Genomic DNA, 25,507 nt, shown 5'->3' with positions numbered 1-25,507 from the left:
GACTATGTCAAGGAACAATTGGAGAGCATTAAAAGTTCATGGAAATTTACAGGTTTTATAATTATGTCTGATGGGTGGACAAATCATAGGGGTAGAACAATAATAAATTTTGTTGTAGATTGCCCTAAAGGAACCATGTTCCTAAAATCCATTGATGCATCTGCAAATGTAAAAGATGCACATTTGATTTTTTCATTGTTGGCTGATGTGGTGGAGGAAGTTGGGGTTGCAAATGTTGTCCAAGTAATCACGGACAATGCAACAAATTATGTGGCAGCTGGAAGGTTGCTTTGGACCAAATATCCTACCATTTTTTGGACTCCATGCGCCGCCCATTGCATAGACCTGATGCTATAGGACATTGGGAAGTTGGAGTGGGTGCAAGATGTTGTGCAAGAATGCAAGCAAATTACCAAGTATATTTATAATCATGCTTGGGTGTTGAACCTTATGAGGGAATTCACACAGGGTGAGCTTAGTCGCCCAGCTGTCACACGGTTTGCTACAAACTTTCTTTCCCTCCAAAGCCTTTTGTATGAGTACCAAGCTTTGAGAAGAATGTTTTTTTTGGAAATACTGAGGGGGGGGTGAATCAGTATTCCTTAGCAAGCTTATAATCATGCTTGGGTGTTGAACCTTATGAGGGAATTCACACAGGGTGAGCTTAGTCGCCCAACTGTCACACGGTTTGCTACAAACTTTCTTTCCCTCCAAAGCCTTTTGTATGAGTACCAAGCTTTGAGAAGAATGTTTTTTTTGGAAATACTGAGAGGGGGGGTGAATCAGTATTCCTTAGCAATTAGTACTTTTAAATCTTTTCAGAGCATTAGTTAATCTTTAGTTATTATTATTGTTTATGCAGTAATAACAGTAAATAAAAGAACATAGTACACACAAAAATTCTAGGTGGAAAACCCCCTTCGGGTCAAAAACCACCGAACGCTTTTATAATAAATTCTTTAATATTCAGCCCCAACTGAAATGAAAGCAACAACTTCCTAGAATTCTAGAAAAACATTCTTCTCCAGCTCCCACTGGAAGGACGCCCCAACGCCCTGGTTTCTTCAGTAGTCAACTAAATGGATGCCCCAACATCCTAGACCAACCTACCACCCTGAAGTGTTCATAGGCTCCAACCTGTAGGCGACTTCATACACCAACCTAGCACCTCCTTGCCACCCTATAATGACCAGAAATGAGACAAGAGTGTGGACTCCCATACCAGGGACAATGATCCACGATACAATATGATTTACAATGATTTTCTTGTACTTGATTGAACACCAATCACACTATGACTTGCAACCCAACCATGACATCATCCCAACAGAGACTCCTATACCTCCCAATAATGCCTTTTCGACTCTAGGCAAATTGACTCTTTTACAATAATGACTCTTCCAATGATGACACTTTTACAAATGACTCTTTTACAACTTTACAATGATGACTCTTGGCCTTGACACTTCTTCACAATATACGGATGGCTGTCATGTCTTCAAAAGATGTCCTGCTGCAATGCTTCCTTTGATTTGATACTTCTGCTCTTGAATTCTTTCTTGAAGTTGTACTTGAATCTTCTTCTACTTGCATGCAAAATTTGCCTGGCGAAACCAATCACAAAACAAAAGAAAATACCCTTCAACTTACCTCTGCCTGCAAAACACATGTAAGTGCATAATAATGAATAAATACAAATTAAAATTACAATGTGTACCTGAAGTTTGCTTGTCACTTTTGTTGTTGACTTGTTGTCGCAGTGGACAAAAACTCCCACTCTTGATATAGGTTTGGACTCTATGCAAGACTATATCTAAAACTGACCTAAAGATATATACAATAAAAACTGATGATAGACAAGTAACATGAACTTACAATATCATATAGATTTAGCAGACTTGGTGTAGCATCAAGAATATGTAGCATCAAATGTGTAGTATCAAGAATAGGACATTCGAAATGTGGTATCAAAACTAATTGACATATAGAGACATAGAGATATGACTGAAACATGGTATATACTTACGTTGTCCTACAAAAACATATGTCAAAGATGATACTCAAAATTCAAATGTAAACACTAATCATACATACCTTGCTGTAGGATACTTACTCTTGACTGTTGATGTGTGGTCGTTACTGTAGTGATTCTTGAATGCATGCTTTTTCTTACCTTCTAGGAGCTCGATATTGAATCTGTTGTATTTATGTAATTTCTGATCTCCAGGGTCTGAAATTTCGTCCTGTGGTAGCCCTTTGAGTCCTCTTTCCAATCCCATAGGTCTGAGTAATATTGGATTCCTCAAGAAAGAGTTATGCCCAATCTCCCACAATGACTTGATTATAGATTGGTTCAGTAGAGCGAACTTGTACGAAGTGCCACGTGTCACTGTTGCAACCTTCGGCCCAGAAAACACTACTCAAAAAACTACAGTCTGTCCTCTCTATGTGAATATTTACGAAATTTTAATCCAATGCTCAGAGAGAAAGTTATGATGATTTTCCCATTGTCACCTGTTTGACATGGAATTCGGGAACCTGCAAAAATCCTAACTTCCTCAGATCATATCTTTGCAAATATAACGAACCAAGATCTGAAATTTGGTCACGAGGTTCATCAAGATTTCGGCTCAAATGGGTTTTAATTTCAGCTTCTGAAGCTTCACAGAAAAAAGTTATAGTGAAAATTCCACAATGACCTGTTTGAAGCCACGAAATCCCTACTAGAGGAGGATATGAGGGTCATTATTTATATGAATGTCTTGAGTTGAAAGGGTCCTCAACAAGTGAACATTGGAGGGATTTTAGGAGCAATTTGTTTTTATTAATTATTGACTATTCAATGACCACAATCAATTATGAGTGCCATGCCACAACCCCATAGGGTTTTAGCCCACTAACTAGGGTTATTAACTTCAAACATGAATATCTCTCAAACTGTGAAGAATTACTTGGCGTGCCATATATCAATGGAAACATCTCCACGAGTAGAATCCATCTATAATATCCTTGACTCAGAATAGAGTAAGTTGTCAAGTCAAAATGCCCATGCAATATCGGGGTAGCCCTTGGTGCTGTTTGGGTTGATATCAATGACAACCACTGATCAACAATCTCCCCCTTTGGAATTGATGGCAACACAAGTACTCCCTTGCGATCATGGCACCCCTTCCTACTAACTTCTCTCCCCCTTTGTCATCAATGGCAAAGGCTAACTCTCCTTGACAAACAACCATCCTGTGGACCTGTATACAACTCCACTCCCCCTTTCTACTCGAGTAGATAAGAGAAAGAGTCTAATGAAAACTTGGGAGAATCCCAAGCTTTTGGCGAAGATACTCAAATGCTTCACGAGGTAATGGTTTGGTAAAGTTGTCAGAAATTTGTTCCTTTGTGCCAACATATTCAAGCTTGATATTCTTTTCAACGACCTTCTCTCTAACGAAATGATATTTAATCGGAATGTGATTCATTTTGGAATGCATCACAAGATTCTTGGAGATACTAATGGCTTGGTATTATCGCAAAAGATGGGAATAGGCTCATCGAACTTGACTTGGAGATCTTGAAAAGTTTGCTTCATCCAAAGAACTTGAGTACAACAAGCTGCTTCCGCGACATATTTTGCTTCTGCTGTGGATAACGAGATTGAAGATTGTTTTTTTACTTAACCATGAAACAAGACAACCACCTAGATAGAATGCTACTCCACTGGTACTCTTACGATCATCAACACTTCCTGCCCAATCTGCATCCGTATAAGCTTGGATGATCAGATCATTTCCTTTGGGATACCATAGACCATATTCCGTTGTGCCCTTAAGATACCAAAGAATTCTTTTGATGACAATAATATGAGATTCTTTTGGTGTTGCTTGGAATCTTGCTACTTGTCAAACTGCCTACATCACATCAGGCAGGGAGGCTGTCATGTATAAGAGACTACCAATCATGGATCTATACAACCTTTGGTCCACATCCTTTGACAAATTTTCTAAGCTTAACTTGCAACATGTTACCATTAGGGTAAGGACTGGCTTTCAATCTTCCATTTGGAATTTCTTGAGCATTTCTTTGATATACTTGGTTTGATATATGAATATTCCTTTATCCTGTTGAGAAATTAAAGCCCTAAAAAGTATGTCAGTTTGCCAATCATAGACATTTCAAACTCACTTTGAATTTTTGTGGCAAAGTCTTTACTTAATATGTCATCACTTCTTCCAAAGATTATATCATCCACATATACTTCGATAATTGTTAGGTTATCTCAATCCACTTTCACATAAAGATTGTTGTTAGCACTTCCTTTCTTGAATCCTTGTTGATGTAGATATCCGTCAAGACGAGCATACCAAGCCCTAGGGGCTTGCTTTAGACCATATAGAGCCTTCTTTAATCCGTAGACGTAGTCTTATTTGTCAGAGAGCAGAAAACCTTTGGGTTGTTCAATGTAAACTTCTTCCTCCAATTCACCATTAGAAAAGCTAACTGAACATCCATTTGGTAGACCTTGTTTTTTCTCGAGCAAGCATAAGCGAGAAACATCTTGATAGCTTCCATTTTGGCAACGAGAGCAAATGTTTCTTCAAGATCAATTCCTTCAACCTGTGCGTATCCTTTGTAGACTAATCTTGCCTTGTTCCGGGTAACCTGTAATCCTTCAACTGTTTTTCTCCCCCTGAACCTATAATGAAACTGCCATCTTGTTCAAACTACCTTCCTGTCAATCATAGACTTGTGCCATATACTGCTGCATAGACTCCTCTACAAACATTAAGGAGTCAACAAGCCAGATTGTTCAAAATAGTGAGTCACCTAACGGGCCATCTTGACTTGAGTCATTATCTGAAGCAACTGCTAATTCCTCATGACCTTTTGCTTTTACAAATCCTGAAAGCATAACTGCTGAAACCTTGTTATCTGCTTTGTCTTGTACCTGTTTCCTTTTCCAAACCTTCTTATTCCTACAATCTCGAGCCATGTGCCCATAGTTATGACACTTGAAGCATTCAATGTTGTCCATAGGTGATTCCATCTGATATCTGCAACCGCGAGCGCTATGGCCATAGTTATGGCATTTGAAACATTCAATGTTTGGCCCATCTAGCACGTATTCTCTTTTGACAAAATCATCGTGGAACCTGTCTCGTGATCCTGCAAACTTGCTTCTAGGGTTTTGTAGATAATGATTGTACCTGTCAAAAACTTCATAATCCCTAGCCATATGTCCATAGTTAACACATAAAAAGCAATAACCATTAAATAAATGTGTGTACCTGAATAGTTCATTCAGATGCGATAGTCCTTGATAGTTGTACTTGTCAATAACTTTACAATCCTTGACCATATGTCCATAGTTAGCGCATGAAAAACAATAACCATTAAAGAAATGAACATACCTGGAAGATTTTTCATTCTTCTTTGGAGGCAATGTTTTAGTTTGTTGTGGTCCTTTGTTCTTGATTGCTTTGGTCTTGTTCTTTGGAGTTACAACATTCTTCTTTGGCTTTTCATTTTGATAAACTTCCGTATTAGAATCATCCTGCGAAGATGTGGAGCTTGTACCTTCGTTAATTGGAGCTTTACCATCTTTAATTTCCTTCATTTTTGCTTCTTCATTTGTCTTATCTTGTAAGTGTTCTTTTTGTGATCCCTTGAGTTTGTTGATCTCATCACGGGTTGCATCAAGTTCTTCTTGATTTTGAACAAGATCTTCTTGAAACCATCTTTTCAAGATCTTCCTTCTTTTTTCTGCCTCCTCAACTTGTAGCTTGAGAAGAGTGGTCTTCTCTACTTCTCCGTTGAGAACCTGTATCTGTTCCTTCTGCTTCGCATTTTCAATCCTGAGCCTGCTTATTTCTATTGAAGATGTTTCTAATTCCTTTTTCTTTTGGTCAACAATAGATATGTATCTTTGATCGGATTCCTTCCTTTCAATTTTTGCTTCTGGCATTTGTTATGTGATCCTGCTAATCTCTGCAAACGCTGTGTCGAGTTCTTGTTGCTTCTCTTGGACTTCTCTCTTGAGGTTTTGTGTCGCTATATTCTTGATTTATTCTAATTGAGTTCTAAGACTACTAATCATCTTCTCAGACTCTTCATTTTATTTGATGAGTTCTTTTTCTGTCTTCAATTCTGCTTCCAAAAGTCTTGTCTTTTCCTTTTGACTTTTGAGTTCCTTTATCACCTTGATCACTTGATTTTGAAACTCTGTTTTACTCATTTCTCCCATTTCTTCATCATAATCAGAAGAATTCGAATTTTCAATAACATCTTGACTTGATTGCTTTGTTGAATAGAGATTATGAAGCTTTTCCCAAAGAGCTTTCGTTGTTGAACATTGACCAACTTTTGTTTTCATAGAATTTGGCAAAACATTCAAGATTACATTCATGGCCTTTGAATTGTACCTTTTAGCTTCATCGGTAGATGTGTCTCTAGAAACAATTGATTCCCATACTCCATGTGCCTGCAAATGTACTTCCATCTTGGATTCCCATATCCAGTAATTATCTACATCAAATTCAAGGGTTGGTACACAATACTCACTTTCTTCAGATTTTGTTGTACCTGTACCTTCCTTGAAATCCTTGTAACCTGCTTCTTTGAATTTACCATCTCTATGCTTTGACAACTGACTTCCAGTGGTTAAGCTGTTACTAAAGGAACCAAGCTCTAATTCCAATTGTTGGAAATACTGAGGGGGGGGTGAATCAGTGTCACTTAGCAATTAGCACTTTTAAATCTTTTCAGAGCATTAGTTAATCTTCAATTATTATTAATGTTTATGCAGTAATAACAGTAAATAATATAACACAGTAGACACAAAAATTTTAGGTGGAAAACCCCCTTTGGGTCAAAAACCACCAAACGCTTTTCTAATAAATTCTTTGATCTTCAGCCCCAACTGAAATGAAAGCAACAACTTCTTAGAATTCTAGAAAAACATTCTTCTCCAGCACCCATTGGAAGAACCCCCAAACGCCCTGGCTTCTTCAGTAGTCAACTGAATAGATACCCCAACATCCTAGACCAACCTACCACCCTAAAGTGTTCACAGGCTCCAACCTGTATGTGACTTCATACACGAACCTAGCACCTCCCTGCCACCCTATAATGACCAGAAATGAGACAAGAGTGTGGACTATCGTACCAGGGACAATGATCCACGATACAACATGATTCACAATGATTTTCTTGTACTTGACTGAACACCAATCATACTATGGCCTGCAACCCAACCATGACATCATCCCAACAGAGACTCCTATACGTCCCAAAAATGCCTTTTCGACTCTAGGTAAATTGACTCTTACAATAATGACTCTTCAAATGATGACACTTTTTGTAATATTCCTAACCCAGAATATTCCTCAAACCCTAGCAAAAACTCCAACCAAATATGTGCAAATAATATAATAACCTAGAAGTGATAAAATAACAGTGGAACAACGTATAATAATGTAAACTGGAAATATAAGCAGATACACAAGAAATGCAGCAAGAAAGGCTAAGCCATTTTATTATACTAAGCAATAAAATGAGTACAAGAGGTGATTAGACAGATGGCACCTCGACTTGCACAAGGCAAGTGAAGAAATACTCTCCGAATGACAAGAATGGCTTCTCTGCGTGGACGCTGCTGCTGTGCTACTGCTGCTGCTAGAAAAAAAATGATGATTTGCGGATGCTCCCCTCCTCAGAATAGGCTAAAACCCTGGAATCAGGCTCTACTCAAGAAACCCAGAAAAACCCAGAAAGCTCTCCTGGAATGGCCGACCCCCGAAAATCACCCCCTTGGGGTTCTGCGCAGTCTCTCAGTGCTCTGCGCTGCCACTGAATGCAACCCTCCAGAAATATGCCTGAAACTCCTGCCAAAAACTCTCCAGCTGCAAGGGCTGATCCCCTGATCTATCTCTCAGCACAACACACACTGCAAACCCCCAAACCAGAACTGCGTCCCTCTCACAGTACTGCGTAGTCCTTCAGAACTGCGTCCCTCTCCTAGTGCTGCGCAGTCCTCCAAAACGCTGCCACTACTGCTGCTGAAATGCTGATGTATCTACTGCTGAAATGCCAATGGAAATACCTTGCCCGAGCAGGCACTCGAAGTCCCCCGGGGCTAAGGGTGAGATCTCCGAACGGAGACACTCAATGCACTAAACAGTGCTGCAAACTAGCTAAACAGCTAGCGTGCTCAGAAGTCGAAACGACTAGCTCAAAATGCACATAACTGAATGATCCAAAATGAGGGGGCTCCTCTCTATTTTATAGCCTCTGCCTCTCACAATCCCTAGGTTCACCTCCTCCTGCGTGCTTCTCCTCTTGCCACGTGTTCTTCCCTCCTGTGCAGTCTCTCCATGTGTCTGCGTGGGCTCCATTTTTGTGTCCCCCTTTGGCCCCCTTGGCTCCCCTTTAAGTCACAACGTTGTGCTACCTAGGAAGTGACTTTTTATTCTAAAGTGAGTTATGTCCCCCTTCCTCACTTTTTATTTACAAATAACTATAGAAGGCAAAAATTGAACAAAATCGAATATTCCAATTAGCCATAGCTAATTAGGAATATTACAGTCTCCCCCGGCAAAATGTTGCTTGTCCTCAAGCAACTGAAGTGATGGATGCTGCAAGATCCTCTCACTCTCCCAAGTGGCATCCTCATCTGGCAAATTCTTCCACCTCACCAAGAATTCCCGGACCGTCCTGCTCCGTAGCTGCCTCTCCCTGGTATCAATGATAGCCTCCAGCTGCAATACCAAATGCCCCTCGTCATCCATGGGTGGTAGCTCATCTGTCACTGTCACCTGCTGCCCCAATGCCTTTTTTAGGCATGATACATGAAAAACATTATGAATCTTGCTGCCTTGGGGTAGCTCCAGCTCATATGCAACCTGTCCATCCCTGCGTATCACCATGTACGGCCCATAAAAGCGGGGCTTGAGCTTCTCAACCCCCTTCTGCTTTAGTGACCACTGTCGGTATGGCTATAATCGTAGGTAGACCATGTCTCCTACCTCGAACTGTCTCTCCACCTGACCCCTGTTGGCATACAACTTCTGCTGATTCTGTGTTGTAGCCATGTTATCCTTGAGAGCTCAAAGAATATCCTGACTCTCTTGGATCCAAATCTTAGCTCTGGGAGCCTTGCTATCACCAAACATCACGTCAGCAAAAGATAAACGATGATACCCATATAAGGCATAGAATGGTGACATACCAATGGACATGTGATGTGTAGTATTGTAGCACTACTCCCCTAGATGTAGCCACCTCAACCATGCTCGCTGCTGCCCACTGACATAGTTACGCAAGTAGCCCTCTAGCCATTTGTTAACTATCTCTGTCTGCCCATCCGTCTGTGGGTGATAACTGGTGCTCGGTGTCAACTCCGTCCCCACCAACCGGAAAAGCTCCTACCAAAACCTTCCCATGAAACGGCTATCCCTATCACTGACGATGGTCTTAGGAACACCATGTAGCCTGAAGATCTCTCTGAAGAACAGCTCGGCCACCTGTGTTGCTGTATAATGTGCGGATATGGCAAAGAAATGTGCGTACTTCATCAGCCGATCAACGACGACAAAGATACAATCCTTGCCCTGTACTGTGGGCAACCTTGTGATGAAGTCCATCAAAATACTCTCCCATTTCCCCTCCGGAATGGAAAGAGGCTGCAATAATCCCGCGGGATGGCTCATCTCCCCCTTGTTCCTCTGGCAAACATCGCACTCCCTGACATGCTGGAGTACGTCCTCCTTGAGGCCCTTCCATGAGAACCTCTCTTTGATGGCCTTGTAGGTTTTGGTAAACCCCTAATGGCCTGCCAATGGTGAGTCATGTGATGCCTGGAGTATCTTCTTTTTGAGTTGAGACCCCTCAGTCAAGAAGATCCGATACCTGTAATAGATGATCTCATCGATCACCCTGTACCTGTTATCTGCCACCTATCCGTCCAGAATCTCACATGCAAACCTGTCCTTTGAGTACTCTACTAAGAGTCGAGCCCTCTAGTCTCTATCCAAGCTCATAAGAGACAACGTGGGTGGTCTACGTGAAAGGGCATATCCTATCACGTTATTCTTACCCTTGACATACTTAATGTCAAAGTCATATGCTTGGATCTTGTTGATCCACTTCTGTTGCCTCTCCTGTCGCTGCTTCTGCTCCAAAAAGAACTTTAGGCTATTGTGATCAGTCCTCACCCTGAACCCGTTACCCACCAGATACTGTCGGTACTTAGCCAATGCATGCATGATGGCCAGCATCTTCTTGTTGTATATAGAATACAACCTCTTGTGCGGAAGGAGTTTCCGGCTCTCGAAGGCTATAGGGTGACCTCCCTGCGTCAATACTGCGCCGATCCCCTCTCCCGATGCATCACACTCCAAAACAAAAGGCTGCGTAAAATCTGGCAACGCAAGCACTGGGCAGCTGCTTATAACCTCCTTCAACCTGTCAAAGGCTTGCTGCGTTGTATCTGACCAACTAAATGCCCCCTTCCTTGTCAAATCTGTCAGGGGTGCAGCAAGCTGCGAGAAACCTTTGACGAACTTTCGGTAGTAAATACAAATGCCAATGAATCCTCGAAGTTCCGTCACATTTCTCGGCTCCGGCCATTCTCTGATGGCCCTGATCTTCTCCTCGTGGACCCTCACTCCGTCCACCCCTATGATGTTTCCCAGATACAACATCTCCGTCAACCCAAACTCACACTTGGAGAGTTTGGCATAGAACTGCTGCTCCTGTAAGATACGCAATACTGTCTCAATGTGCTGGAGATGCTCCTTCCAAGTCCTGCTGTAAATGAGAATGTCATCGAAGAATACCAACAAAAACTTCCTCAAGTGACTACGGAAGATGTGATTCATACAGGATTGAAATGTAGTTGGGGCGTTGGTTAGCCCAAAAGGCATCACCAAGAACTCAAAGTGCCCATAGTGGCACCTGAAGGCATCTTGGGAATGTCCGGCTCCCTCACGCGAATCTGATGATACCCAGATCTCAAATCAATCTTTGAGAAGAAACGTGCCCCTCTCAACTCGTCCTGATAGGCCTTGGGGTGCCTATAGGGGGTGGTGATCACTGCCTGGATGCCCTGCTCAAGCTCGATAGTGTGCTCAAACCCCCAATCCGGTGGTTGTCCTGGTGGAATCTCTCCAAACACTATGGCATACCGATCAAGGATGGACTGGATCTCTGGATGTACCGTCTGCCCTGTAGTCCCTGCCTCTGATGCATGCAGCTCCACTGCCCACTCTATGTCTCCCTTCCGAAAGACTGCCTCCATCCGATGAGCCGACACAGTCTGAGGCAGATATGTGTGCTGTCCCCGTATCTTCTCATGCCTCCCTGTCTTCTCATCATCCCACTCCATCTCTAGGGTCTTCCAATCCGTCGTGACCTTCCCTAGAGTAATAAGCCACTGAACACCCAGTATCATGTTGGTGTCCGGAATATCGACCACAAAAAAGTGGTCAGTCAATGTGTAGGTGCCCATCGTCACTGAAAGCTCTGGGACATAACGGGCACACGTCATGGTCTGATCTCCTGGCACCAATACTGAAAACCCATCGAAGCTCTCTGTCTGAATACCTCTCCGCTCAACCATTTGTGCATCGATGAAGTTGTGGGTTGCCCCACTATCAACCAAAACTGATACGCGCTGGCCACGTACTGTCCCCCATACGCGTAGCGTCAGATACTTAGGAACTCCTCGCAATGCTGCAAGGGCCCCTCCGGTGGGTGCAAAAGATGCACCACCTGCTGCTGGTGGTGGAGGTGGCAAAGGTCCCTGTATGGTATGGCTATCTCCTGCCTCCACATCCTCCTCGTCATCCTCTTCTCCACTGCTCTCGGAGAAGACCTCAATAAAATGTGCTTTGCCAACAGCACATCTATGCCCTGGTGCCCATGGCTCCTGACAGGTGAAGCACAACCGCTTCTTCTTCAGCTCCCTCCTGGCATCATCATCAAGCTGTACTCGTCCTGGATTCCCCTTTGGAGGTGGAATCCTCACATCCTTCCCCTTAGACTGAAAAGTCTGTCTCTGGGGGTAAGGTGTCCAGGTCTTGGGTAAGACATCCTGTAAGTCCCGGGTCCTGCTGATAGCGTCCTGGAGTGTGGTTGGTCTAGTGGATCGGACTAGACCCCGAAGTGGCTCTGTTAACCCCTCAACATACATATAGACCCTCTGTGTCGTGGATAGGTCTGGCACCATCACGGAGACCCTCAAGAAATCTGCAATGTAGGTCTTTGGGCTCCCTATTTGTTTGAGCCTCGTCGGCTCAACGAAATGCTTCTCTGGATCCCTCTGATCAAATCGCTCCATCAGTCTCCTGGTAAACTCGACATATGTTGTCACTGTGGAGTGCCCCAGTGTAACCATCCCATGAAACCACCAATCCTGGGCCTTGCCATCCAAATGCAATGTTGCCACCTTGATGGCCTCTGCCTCCGACATCTGGTTAAGCTGGAAATAAATGTCCAGTTTCTCCACCCAAGACTTTGCCGAACTGTTTGATGAGCCATCAAACGTAGGCAAGTGGAATCTACTTGCTGCATGGTGGGTGTCGCCATCATGGTAATGCCGGTACCCTTTGTGATGTTTGCAGGGTCTGCTATCCCACTGGAGCTGAACAAAATCTCTGAATGAGAGGGCTTCCCTAAACTCCTGCCCATAGGCCTGGTATTCTGCAAAATAATCACCCATTTGTCTGGGCTCTGCCTCTTGCTGGGCTACGGCCCCCATGTCTGCTCCTAAGAAAGTGGGCATGATAGAGCGTGTAGGGGCATGTGAAGCCACCTGCTGTGCAGTATCACGCTACACTGGCAAGTGATGGGATGCACTTGATCCCTCACCAATCTGAAAAACTCGTGGGCTATCATGCTGTCTGGCCTCTACTGCCGTGAATCTCTGCCCCATCACCTCAATCTGCCTCGACAGATCTTGCACTGATTTGAGGAGCATATCCGCAAATCTCTTCCCGTCCTCGTTGGCCATCTGTTCTGCGTTTACTACTGGCTCTCTCTGTTCTGCGTCTACCACAGGCTCCACCTATTCTGCGTCCACCATAGAAACACAGTCTCCCTCCCCGTAGGTATTCTCCAACCTACGTCCAGTGTCTCTGTACCTCCTACCTCTGTAACAAATGTAGGGTTTTTCCCCTAGTGTCATAGATTGCTAGCTCCACAGGCTGAGCCAGATCTATGCTCTGATACCACTGTAATATTCCTAACCCAGAATATTCCTCAAACCCCAGCAAAAACTCCAACCAAATATGTGCAAATAATATAATAACCCAGAAGTGATAAAATAACAGTGGAACAACATATAATAATGTAAACCAGAAATATAAGCAGATACACAAGAAATGCAGCGAGAAAGGCTAAGCCATTTTATTATACTGAGCAATAAAATGAGTTCAAGAGGTTATTAGACAGATGGCACCTCGACTTGCACAAGGAAAGTGAAGAAATACTCTCCGAATGACAAGAATGGCCTTTCGGCGTGGATGCTGTTGTTGTGCTGCTGCTACTGCTAGAAAACAAATGATGATTTGGGGCTGCTCCCCTCCTTAGAAAAGGCTAAAACCCTGGAATCGGGCTCTACTCAAGAAACCCGAAAAAACCCAGAAAGCTCTCTTGGAATGGCCAACCCTCGAAAATCACCCCCTTGGGGTTCTGCGCAGTCTCTTAGTGCTCTACGCTGCCACTGAATGCAACCCTCCAGAAATATGCCTGAAACTCCTGCCAAAAAATCTCCAGCTACAAGGGCTGATCCCTTGATCTATCTCTCAGCACAACACACACTGCAAACCCCCAAACCAGAACTGCGTCCCTCTCCTAGTGCTGTGCAGTCCTCCAAAACGCTGCCACTACTGCTGTTGAAATACTGATGTATCTACTGCTGAAATGCCAATGGAAATACCTTGCCCGAGTAGGCACTCGAAGTCCCCCAGGGCTAAGGGTGAGATCTTCGAACGGAAACACTCAATGCACTAAACAGTGCTGCAGACTAGCTAAACAGCCAGTGTGCTCAGAAGTCGAAACGACTAGCTCAAAATGCACATAACTGAATGGTCCAAAATGAGGGGGCTCCTCTCTATTTATAGCCTCTGCCTCTCACAATCCCTAGGCTCACCTCCTCCTCGTGCTTCTCCTCTTGCCACGTGTTCTTCCCTCCTGCGCAGTCTCTCCATGTGTCTGCGTGGGCTCCATTTCTGCGTCCCCCTTTGGCCCCCTTGGTTCCCCTTTAAGTCACAACATTGTGCTACCTAGGAAGTGACTTTTTATTCTAAAGTGAGTTATGTCCCCCTTCCTCACTTTTTATTTACAAATAATTATAGAAGGCAAAAATTGAACAAAATCTAATATTCCAATTAGCCATAGCTAATTAGGAATATTACACTTTTACAAATGACTCTTTTACAACTTTACAATGATGACTCTTGGCCTTGACACTTCTTCACAATATACGGATGGCTGTCATGTCTTAAAAAGATATCCCACTGCAATGCTTCCTTAGTTAGCACATAAAAAGCAATAACCATTAAATAAATGTGCATACTTGAATGGTTCATTCGGATGTGATGGTCCTTGATTGTTGTACTTGTCAATAACTTTACAATCCTTGGCCATATGTCCATAGTTAGCGCATGAAAAACAATAACCATTAAATAAACGAACATACTTGGAAGATTTTTCATTCTTCTTTGGAGGCGGTGTTGTAGTTTGTTGTGGTCCTTTGTTCTTGATTGCTTTGGTCTTGTTCTTTGGAGTTGCAACATTCTTCTTTGGCTTTTCACTTTGATCAACTTCCTTCTTAGAATCATCTTGTGAAGATGTGGAGCTTGTACCTTCATCAACTGGAGCTTTACCATCTTTAATTGCCTTCATTTTTGCTTCTTCATTTGTCTTATCTTGTAAGTGTTTTTTTTGCGATCCCTTGAGTTTGTTGATCTCATCACGGGTTGCATCAAGTTCTTCTTGCTTTTGAGCAAGATCTTCTTGAAACCATCTTTTCAAGATCTTCCTTATTTTTTCTGCCTCCTCAACCTGTAGCTTGAGAAGAGTGGTCTTCTCTACTTCTCTGTTGAGAACCTGTATCTGTTCCTTCTGCTTCTCATTTTCAATCCTGAGCCTGCTTATTTCTACTAAGATGTTTCTAATTCCTTTTTCTTTTGGTCAACAACGGATATGTATCTTTGATCAGATTCCTTCCTTTCAATTTTTGCTTCCTGCATCTGTTGTGTGATCCTGCTAATCTCTGCAAACGTTGTGTTGAGTTCTTGTTTCTTCTGTTGGACTTCTCTCTTGAGGTCTCGTGTCGCTGTATTCTTGATTTCTTCCAATTGAGTTCTAAGACTACTAATCATCTTCTTAGACTCTTCATTTTCTTTGATGAGTTCTTTTGCTGTCTTCAATTCTGCTTCCAAAAGTCTTGTCTTTTCCTTTTGACTTTTGAGTTCCTTTATCACCTTGATCACTTGATTTTGAAACTCTGTTTTACTCATTTCTCCCATTTCTTCATCATAATCAGAAGGATCCGAATTTTCAATAACATCTTGACCTGATTGCTTTGTTGAATAGAGATTATGAAGCTTTTCCCAAAGAGCTTTAGTTGTTGAACATTGACCAACTTTTGTTTTCATAGAATTTGGCAAAACATTCAAAATTACATTCATGGCCTTTGAATTGTACCTTTTAGCTTCATCGGTAGATGTGTCTCTAGAAACAATTGATTCCCATACTCCATGTGCCTGCAAATGTACTTCCATCCTGGATTCCCATATCTAGTAATTATTTGCATCAAAATTAGGGGTTGGTACACAATACTCACTTTCTTCAAATTTTGTTGTACCTGTACCTTCCTTTGAAATCCTTGTAACCTGCTTCTTTGACTTTCCCATCTCTATGCTCTGAAAACTGACTTCCAGCGGTTAAGTTGTTACTGAAGGAACCAAGCTCTGATACTAATTGTTGGAAATACTGAGAGGGGGGGTGAATCAGTATTCCTTAGCAATTAGCACTTTTAAATCTTTTCAAAGCATTAGTTAATCTTCAATTATTATTAATGTTTATGCAATAATAACAGTAAATAATATAACACAGTAGACACAAGAATTTTAGGTGGAAAACCCCCTCCGGGTCAAAAAGCACCGAACGCTTTTCTAATAAATTCTTTAATCTTCAGCCCCAACTGAAATGAAAGCAACAACTTCTTAGAATTCTAGAAAGAATTCTTCTCCACCTCCCATTGGAAGGACGCCCCAATGCCCTGGCTTCTTCAGTAGTCAACTGCATAGATGCCCCAACATCCTAGACCAACCTACCACCCTGAAGTGTTCACAGGCTCCAACCTGTATGCAACTTCATACACCAACCTAGCACCTCCCTGCCACCCTATAATGACCAGAAATGAGACAAGAGTATGGACTCCCGTACCGGGGACAATGTTCCACGATACAATATGATTTACAATGATTTTCTTGTACTTGAATGAACACCAATCACACTATGACTTACAACCCAACCATGACATAATCCCAACAGAGACTCCTATACCTCCCAATATTGCCTTTTCGACTCTAGGCAAATTCACTCTTTTACAATAATGACTCTTCCAATGATGACACTTTTACAAATGACTCTTTTACAACTTTACAATGATGACTTTTGGCCTTGACACTTCTTCACAATATACAGACGGCTGTCATGTCTTCAAAAGATGTCCCGCTGCAATGCTTACTTTGATTTCATGATTTCTGCTCTTGAATTCTTGCTTGAAGTTGTATTTGAATCTTCTTCTACTTGCATGCAAAATTTGCCTGCCAAAACCAATCACAAAACAAAACAAAATACCCTTCAACTTAGCTCTGCCTGCAAAACACATGTAAGTGCATAATAATGAATAAATACAAATTAAAATTACAATGCGTACTTGAAGTGTGCTTGTCACTTTTGTTGTTGACTTGTTGTAGCAATAGACAAAGACTCCCACTCTTGACATAGGCCTGGACTCTATGCAAGACTATATCCGAAACTGACCTAAAGATATATACAATAAAAACTGATGACAGACAAGTAACATGAACTTACAACATCATATAGATTTATCAGACTTGGTGTAGCATCAAGAATATGTAGCATCAAATGTGTAGTATCAAGAATAGGACATCTAAAATGTGGTATCAAAACTAACTGACATATAGAGACATAGAGATATGACTGAAACACGGTATATACTTACGTTGTCCTATAAAAACATATGTCAGAGATGATACTCAAAATTCAAATGTAAACACTAATCATACATACCTTGCTGTAGGATACTTACTCTTGACTGTTGATGTGTGGTCCTTACCGCAGTGATCCTTGAATGCATGCGTTTTCTTGCCTTCTAGGAGCTCGATATTGAATCTGTTGTATTTATGTAATTTTAGATCTCCAGGGTTTGAAATTTCGTCCTATGGTAGCCCTTTGAGTCCTCTTTCCAACCCCACAGGTCTAAGCAATATTGGATTCTCCAAGAAAGAGTTATGCCCAATCTCCTACGATGACCTTATTATAGATTGGTTCAGTAGAACGAACTTGTACGAAGTGCCACGTGTCATTGGTTGGACCTTCGGCCCTGAAAACGCTACTCAACAAACTAAAGTTTGTCCTCTTTCTGTTACTATTTATGAAATTTGAATCCAATGCTCAGAGAGAAAGTTATGACGATTTTTCAAACGTCACCAGTTTGACATGGCATTCGGGAGCCTGCAAAAACCCTAACTTCCTCAGATCATATCTCCAAAAATATAGGGAACCAAGATCTGAAATTCGGTCATGAGGTTCATCAAGATTTCGGCTCAAATGGGTTTTAATTTAAGCTTCTGAAGCTTCACAGAAAAAATGTTATAGCGCAAATTCCACGATGACCTGTTTGAAGCCATGAAATCGCTACTAGGAGGATATGAGGGTCATTATTTATATGAATGTCTTGAGTTGAGAGGGTCCTCAACAAGTGAACATTGGAGGGATTTTAGGAGCAATTTGTTTTTATTAATTATTGACTATTCAATGACCACAATCAATGTTACTTGGGAGCGGGAGCGGAAGCGGGAGCGGGAGCGACCATTTTCAGAAGCTCCCGGTTTGGGAGCGAATCCCGGAGCGATTTTTTAAAAATATATATATTTTTTATATTTTTTAATTTTTGATACATATATGTCAACAAAAACATGTAGAATGATGAATTAGATATAAAAAACATAAAAAAGCATAGATTGAACCATATAACAACAATCATCTAGAAGTTATAATCTTCATCAACCACGTCCGCAAGTTAGTAACATAGTAACATACAACATATTGAGTGTCATGATTCATCAATCTTAAAGTTTCAAGCTTTCAAAATTCAATATATAACATTTATCATCATTGATCACCAAAGTTGTACTTGTAAGCTAAGTGTAACCATTACAACAAATAATATCTAACATGAAATGAAATGTTATAAAATGAAATGAAATGAAACAACTTTCAACCTTCATGAAGCATCATATTCATAATTCATTACTAATGAGTTATAATTGCCAACTTCAAACTTAAATTGTCATATATTGTTTAAAAAAATATCATAATAAATATGAAAGAGTCAATAGTTATAAAAGCTACTAGAAACTAGAAAAGAGAAGTAAATCTATTATCTATTTCTTATGCTTGGGCCTCTTGCCACCACGAGAAATGTCTAATTTTTTAGTCTTGTTGCAAAATCAGGATCTTTGTCATTAATATCACCCTCCAAGCATTAATATCCAGAGGTATCTTTGTCATTACCTTTGTATCTGTATAGGGATCTTTGTCATTAATATCACCCTCTAAGCATTAACATAACTTATAAGATAGAAAAAGCATAGCATGTCAAGTCAAGATTTTGTTTGAGTGATGCGTACATTTTTAGAAGGGTCATGATAGAGGAGTTTGACAACCAATGTCACTAACATCAAGGTACATAGAGGGATTGGTACTCTTGATTAAATATGAGTTCCATACCCTAATACATGACAAAATTCAATGGAAACATTGCAATCCCCCAATCCTGAAATCCTGAAAAACTGATAAGTCTGCTGGATTTTGAATGAAATCTAAAATTCTACTTTCTCCATATGAAATCCAATGAGGACGAAACCACTCTCAAACATCCTGAGTCATTTCATGGTAATGTTAAAAATTTAAGTAAAAGGATGAAAATGAAAATTAAAGAAAATGTCACTTTTACTTTAAGAATTTAACATTACCATGAATAGCATATCAATACTACGGCCTAGACTTGATCATTAAGTTGCCCCACTCAAAAACTATTTGTTTCTTTCAAAAAAAATTGCATTTCGAACATTACTACAAAAAAAAAAATGCAAAAAAGGCAAAACGCTCCCGAAAACGCAGGGAGCGAATTTTTTTTTAGGGAGCGCGCCCTGAAATCGCTCCCTTTTCGGGAGCGATTTCGGGAGCGCGCTCCCGACCCGCTCCCGAGTCGCTCCCGCCCGGAGCGCGGATCGGGAGCGGGAGCGAGGGGGGGGGGGGGCGCTCCCCCGCAACACTGACCACAATCAATTATGAGTGCCATGCCACAACCCCATAGGGTTTATCCCACTAACTGGGGTTATTAACTTCAAACATGAATATCTCTCAAACCGTGAAGAATTACTTGGTGTGCCATATATCAACAGAAACATTTCGACGAGTAGAATCCATATAGAAGAACCTTGACTCAGAATAGAGTAATTTGTCAAGTCAAAATGCTCATGAAAGATAGGGTAGCCCTTGGCGCTGCTTGGGTTTACATCAATGACAACCACTGATCAACAGTTTTATAGCCAGAAATGGGTATTTTGGAAAGATACCACAAAACCAGAAGCAATGTCTGTGAAAACATTTGTCTTTGCTGATAGTTTGTGGGACAAAGTCACTGAGATTGTCAGCTTCGTTGAGCCCCTTGTGAAAGTCTTGAGATTGATGGATGGAAAGAAACCTGCAATGGGATATAGTTATGAGGGCATGGACAGGGCCAAAGAGGCCACCAAGACTTTCTATAAGGAAATGAATCTAAATATCTCCCTATATGGCAAATTATTGATTCTAGGTGGGACATGCAACTACATTCACCATTGCATGCATCTGAGCTTATTCTATAATGAGGGGTCTAGCATTCAAAGAGATCCCGAGGTGATGAGAGGTGTCATGATATGCATTGATAAAATGTTCCTGGATCAAGATATTCAGGACAAAATTAACATACAATGCGATATGTACAAGGAAGCATTTGGCATGTTTGTGTTGATTTGGGGTAGCATCGGATGTGCTCTAGCCACGAAAATTGGTGGAGAGGCTAAAGCACATGAGATCTCCAATACCCAGAAATGGTTTGGGCAGATTCTAAAAAGTTTGGGAGATATTAAAATAATTAATATTTTTAATGGAGTCCCTAAGTCTAAACTTAGGGAAAATAAAATATTAATGTGAATTAATATAAAACAGTGTTAGAAGGTCCAAAAGTCATGGGTCAAGCCAGAGTTAATCTTAGCCATTGATTAGGGACTTAATCTCGACCGTTGATTAGGGACTTAATCTCAGTTGTTAATTTGTCAATGAGAAAAGTATAAGAGGAGGCTTGAGGGTCACTTGGAGAACATACTGAGGGAGACTAGTCAGTTCAATTTCTGGAGAGGTTAGCTGAGAAATTCGAACTAGTGGTTTGGTGAGTAGTGAGGAGCACTGTTGATAATATCGGCGATATTCGAAAATATCGCGATATTTTCGGCAAAACGATATATCGCCGAGAAAATATCGTGATATTTTCTGTTTTGAAAATATCGCGATATTTTCAAAATATCGGCAAATATCGGAAAATATCAGCAAAATATCGCGATATTTTGAAAATATCGGCAAAATATCGGCTATATTTAAAAATTTGAAAAAATTAATTTTTATGCTTGCCGATATTTGCCGAAATTTTGCCGATATTTTTGCCGATATTGCCGATAAGATATTTTCTGGACCCTTGCCGATATTTTGCCGATACCGATATTTTCAACACTGGTGAGGAGGCAGCAAGTACAGAACAGAGAGACGGGATCAGCCACTGGAGACCAGCGCTGAGGCAAGAGAGGTAGACGCAGAGGCAACAGGAGACTGCGCAGTCACTATAGGGCCTGCGTGAGTGACGCAGAGAGGCCCAAGGTTGACGCAGAGTGTCTAGGAGCCACGCAGAGGTCAGCCAAGCCGACGCTAGGACTGGGAGAAGTGTTGGAGAATTTTTCTCTCTGTGGGTATGCCAGTTTGGCACCCTGTTGTACTAAAGAATTGCTGAATAATAAAATCCTCCCTTGCTGCACTGGTTTTCCCACATTGGGTTTTTCCAGGGACTGTTGTCCAAAATATCTGTGTCAATGTGTTGATTCTTGTACATGTGTTTGTTTCTGTATTACGGTGTGATATCTGCAGCAGAATTTATTTTAATGTTTATTGAAGGAATTTCTTAAATAACTTATTGAAGTAGGAAAAGTAAATCAGATGTTGTAGTGATAGAATTTTCACATGGTATCAAAGGGAGTAATCAGAGACAGGAAGGGAAAATCAGTTATGGGTCGAGACCACGATGCTGAGGCATCCACGTCAGGGGACTCGCACAGATTTTCAGAAGATTGCACAAGAGAAAGAGACTTCGATTTCTTTATGGATTACATAGGGATTCCCCCAAGCTTAGCAAGCACTAACCCGAATTGCAGTGAGACTGTACACAGTGATAGTGTACTTCTTTTGGGTTACATAAGGGTGCTCCCCAAGATTATCAAGCACTTACCTGAAGTGCAGTGAGACTATACAGGTTGACACTATACTTTCTCTAGTTACCCTTTAAGTCTTTTGGTTTCAAGCATTTACTCTTCTGGAATCTGTATTTGGAACTGGATGGTTTTGACTCTTGAGTGTCACCATGCCGCATAACAAATTCTTTTGAGATCTAAGTTGTAGTGGGGAGAGCTGGTGCTTTCAAGGTTTCAGGTCAAGCATCTTTAGAGGATCCAGGAAGTGTGCCACCTAGTCTCCATGGAGTTGCATTGGTATTTTTGTGACCCAAGGAGTGGGTAGGACTTGACAGCAAGATCCCTACAATCTTTGGGCAGAGGACAACTTGGTGTAAATCCTTTCTTTGCAGGAAAGAGATTAGCCAAAACAAGGTTTCATACATGGAGAGATTTGTGAAATAATGAAGCAGGTCAATGGCTGAGCTAGAGAACTCTTGATTGCACTCAAAGATTGCAACCCACTAACAAGCAAGCTTTTGAGGAACTCTGGAAGGTCATACCAAGATCTATTTTGTTCAAAATGAGATTAGATGTTCACGGTCCAATCTGTACTGATTGGAGATCTTATCAGAAACCTCTAATGGATTATATAACTCAACTTTAAATAATTCTGTAACAAAATCCCTTCAAATCTCTGTTTGTATCATTCAGTTTTGTTGTCATCGTGTTCTAAATAAGATAGTTGCACCTATGTTTGCAATTTGAAATACAATAAAGACATGAATACTTCAAACCCTGATATTTTTGGTATAATTTTTTTCCAGAAATTGGGAATTGGCTTCCAAATTGTCCTTCGTTTAGAAATCTTTGTTGTTTCCTGGTTTCAGGTAACCAATTTGACAACAAATTGGTATATAGATAATTCTCAAATTTTCATTTCTGGGGGGTGATTCCATAGAAGAACCTGCATTTTGTATTAGAAAATTTATTTATTCATTTATCACCTTGATTTTTTCCCTTATAAAATTGCTATTTTATACTTGAATAATCCATTGTCTCTGCTTTTCTTTATAAACAAGCTTGCTTTATATGAGATGCTGTTTTATTCCTTGAGATTGTTATTTGATATGTATGAGGGCAACCTTACTGAGTTGTGTGACGATTATCTCATTCACAATGATTCTGGATCTTGTTTTCATTTTGAAAGTAGATGCTTCTTATTCATAGATCCTGGATGCTCTGAATTCAGGGTTGGAAAGGGGTTAGATGGTCAGCTTCTCGCTATCATATCTTCATGTTGGATAAGAGAAAGGATACTAGCAGCAAAGGAGAAAAACTATCAAAGCATGATGGCCATAGCATGAAACAAAAACTGAGGTACAATATTTGCATTTCAAGTTGTTTTTCTTTGAAATACTAGGTTTAGTATGCATGAAAGACTAATTTAAGTGAACTTCAATGTACTTGGACTGCTATTGTATACCAGATTTATAGACAGAGCTGTAAATTCCCTTTTATTTATTTTGATAATTGGTAAACGGCATAGCTAGGAATTTCCGCATTTTCAAAGTCCATGTAAGAGGGAAATTCAATAATGTACAACTGCTGCTGACTGATATGCATGTGTGTGTGTGAGAGAGAGAGAGAGAGAGAGAGAGAGAGAGAGAGAGAGGAATAAACTAGAATTTTATTAAAATGTCCACAAGGCCAACTGGCCTATGGGATGGAATGGCTTACACCCAATACTACATATTCATCAACTGAGCAGGTTTGAAGATATTTTGAAGTTTCTGGTGATATTTTTTGCAGCAAATCACTGAGCAAATTTGATGAATGGTGCAATCTGGGAACTGTGCAAAATGCCCCTGGTGAACGGGTCATGGAAGAATCTTTATCCACCAGGCCCCTTACAAATAAAGATGAATCATCAGAGGATTTCATTAACAAAAGTGAGCGAGGAACAATAAGGGGTGCAATTTCACTTATTACAGGAACTAGCATTGGATCTGGGATTCTTGCTCTTCCAGCAAGTACTGCTCCTGCTGTATGTTTTTTACGAAGAAGAAAGATAATGTTCCCATTTCATTTACATGATTTTAAGACATCAAGATTACTCAATCAATTTTGAACTTTCTAGTAGCATACCTAGCTGATGTGAATTAATGTGCAAAAGTATAGTGAAATGGATCACAAACAAAGTAAAAAACGTAAGAGAGCAGCAGTTTTTAATATACTAACTTTTGCGATCATCCATCTGGTTAAACCACTGAAGATCTGGAAGATATCACAATATTTGTTGTAAATACTTGATTCATATCATTGTTATTCTTTAGAGGTAATAATTGGTTTTTAATCTCGGAAGAAAGTCCTCTTTGCTGCACATGATCTACGAAACTTCTGACAACTAGCATACCATGTACAGGTCTGTTATATGCTTTCCTCTAACATCAGATGTCACTGGTCAGAGTAAAATGCAATGTCATGGTTTTGTATTGTTATATTATGTGGTAGCAATAAGATTTCAAAAGAAAGGCATTCTTACAATTCTTCTTTACTTTTCTTTTCTCACTGTCCATTACAAATACTTCTAACATCATCTCTTTCATGTTATCCTGCTTCAGGGCTTTATCCCTACTGCAGTCTCGATGATAATTTGTTGGGGATTTCTGGTGTTTGAGGCTCTTCTGCTGGCAGAAGTGAATGTGTTTTTACTAAAGCAACGGGATACAAGTCATGCTCAGAAGGGCAAGTCAGAAGTGATCTCTTTATGCTCCATGGCAGAACAAACATTGGGAAAATGGGGTGGAATACTTTCGAGAATTGGTTATATATTGTTGACATATACTATATTGGTTGCTTATGTGGCAAAATCAGGGGAAGATCTGTCCTTACTAGTCAATATGCCAGCTCCAATAGCAGGTATATTGTTTATGTGCATATTTGGCATCCTCGTTTTCGTTGGTGGTGCCAATGTCACAGATAAGGTGAACCAATTACTTACAGCTTGTTTGATGGGTAAGGCTTCATGTTCTGACGATTACTAGGGAGATTTTATTCTCTGTAATCAATGCTTTGTTTATTACATATTCCTTTATGGAGTTCTCTTATATATTACCCTTCACAATGATTGATGATGATGGAGATACTCCCTTTTCTCCCTTTACTTCCAATGCAGACTGGTGGCTCTCTTCTCTCCTCCTCTTGCATAGTGATGTATTTACTATTTATATCTAATCCTCTTTAGGATTTGCTCCGTTATACTCTATTTCTTATGCAATTCTTTCTGCACCTAGAGTTGCCCATGGCTTACCCACATTGCTATTATGACTTGTACTTTTTAATCCTGTTGACCAATTTTGGTCACTTGTGAATATTAATAAAAAATTATTTCTTTCTTTCCTCGAAAATTGATCTTCAGTTCACTAATCCCTGAATAGTATTGATCCAGGTCTATTTTTGCTGATATTAGCATTAACACCTTTACTTGGAAGTTGGTCTGGGCTCAATCACATGAACTGGGACATGGTACCAAACACAATTCCAGTGATTCTTTTTTCACTCGTCTATCATGATTTGACTCCAGGTAATACACAAACACAGATTTACAGTAGGCATCGAATAGTACACTGTAGACATCTTGTTTTGACACTGCAAACGCTAATTTTACTAGCTAAAAATATAAGCATTTCAGATTAGTGAACTGTGCTGTTCTGCTT

The 25,507-nt window shown here is 40.7% G+C and overlaps 1 protein-coding gene across 7 annotated transcripts in view; it reads left to right on the top strand.

Annotated features, from left to right (window-relative positions):
- Window positions 1–25,507, top strand: part of LOC149225986 (uncharacterized) — a 353,707-nt gene that overhangs the window by 49,971 nt on the left and 278,229 nt on the right. For all 7 annotated transcript variants that reach the window (XM_089377368.1, XM_089377369.1, XM_089377371.1 and 4 more), the window contains 4 exons: window positions 23,041–23,168; window positions 23,601–23,835; window positions 24,413–24,806; window positions 25,240–25,374. In XM_089377368.1, coding sequence (XP_089233494.1) covers window positions 23,041–23,168; window positions 23,601–23,835; window positions 24,413–24,806; window positions 25,240–25,374 — 892 coding nt within the window. The remainder of the gene's footprint in view (window positions 1–23,040; window positions 23,169–23,600; window positions 23,836–24,412; window positions 24,807–25,239; window positions 25,375–25,507) is intronic.

Source organism: Pinus tabuliformis, chromosome J, assembly GCF_031772625.1.
Source record: "Pinus tabuliformis cultivar Carrire ecotype Pingquan chromosome J, CPIR1, whole genome shotgun sequence".
In the NCBI taxonomy this organism is placed as follows: Eukaryota; Viridiplantae; Streptophyta; class Pinopsida; order Pinales; family Pinaceae; genus Pinus; species Pinus tabuliformis.
Note: the sequence above shows the minus strand (reverse complement) of the source record. Positions and strands in the feature narration are given on the sequence as shown.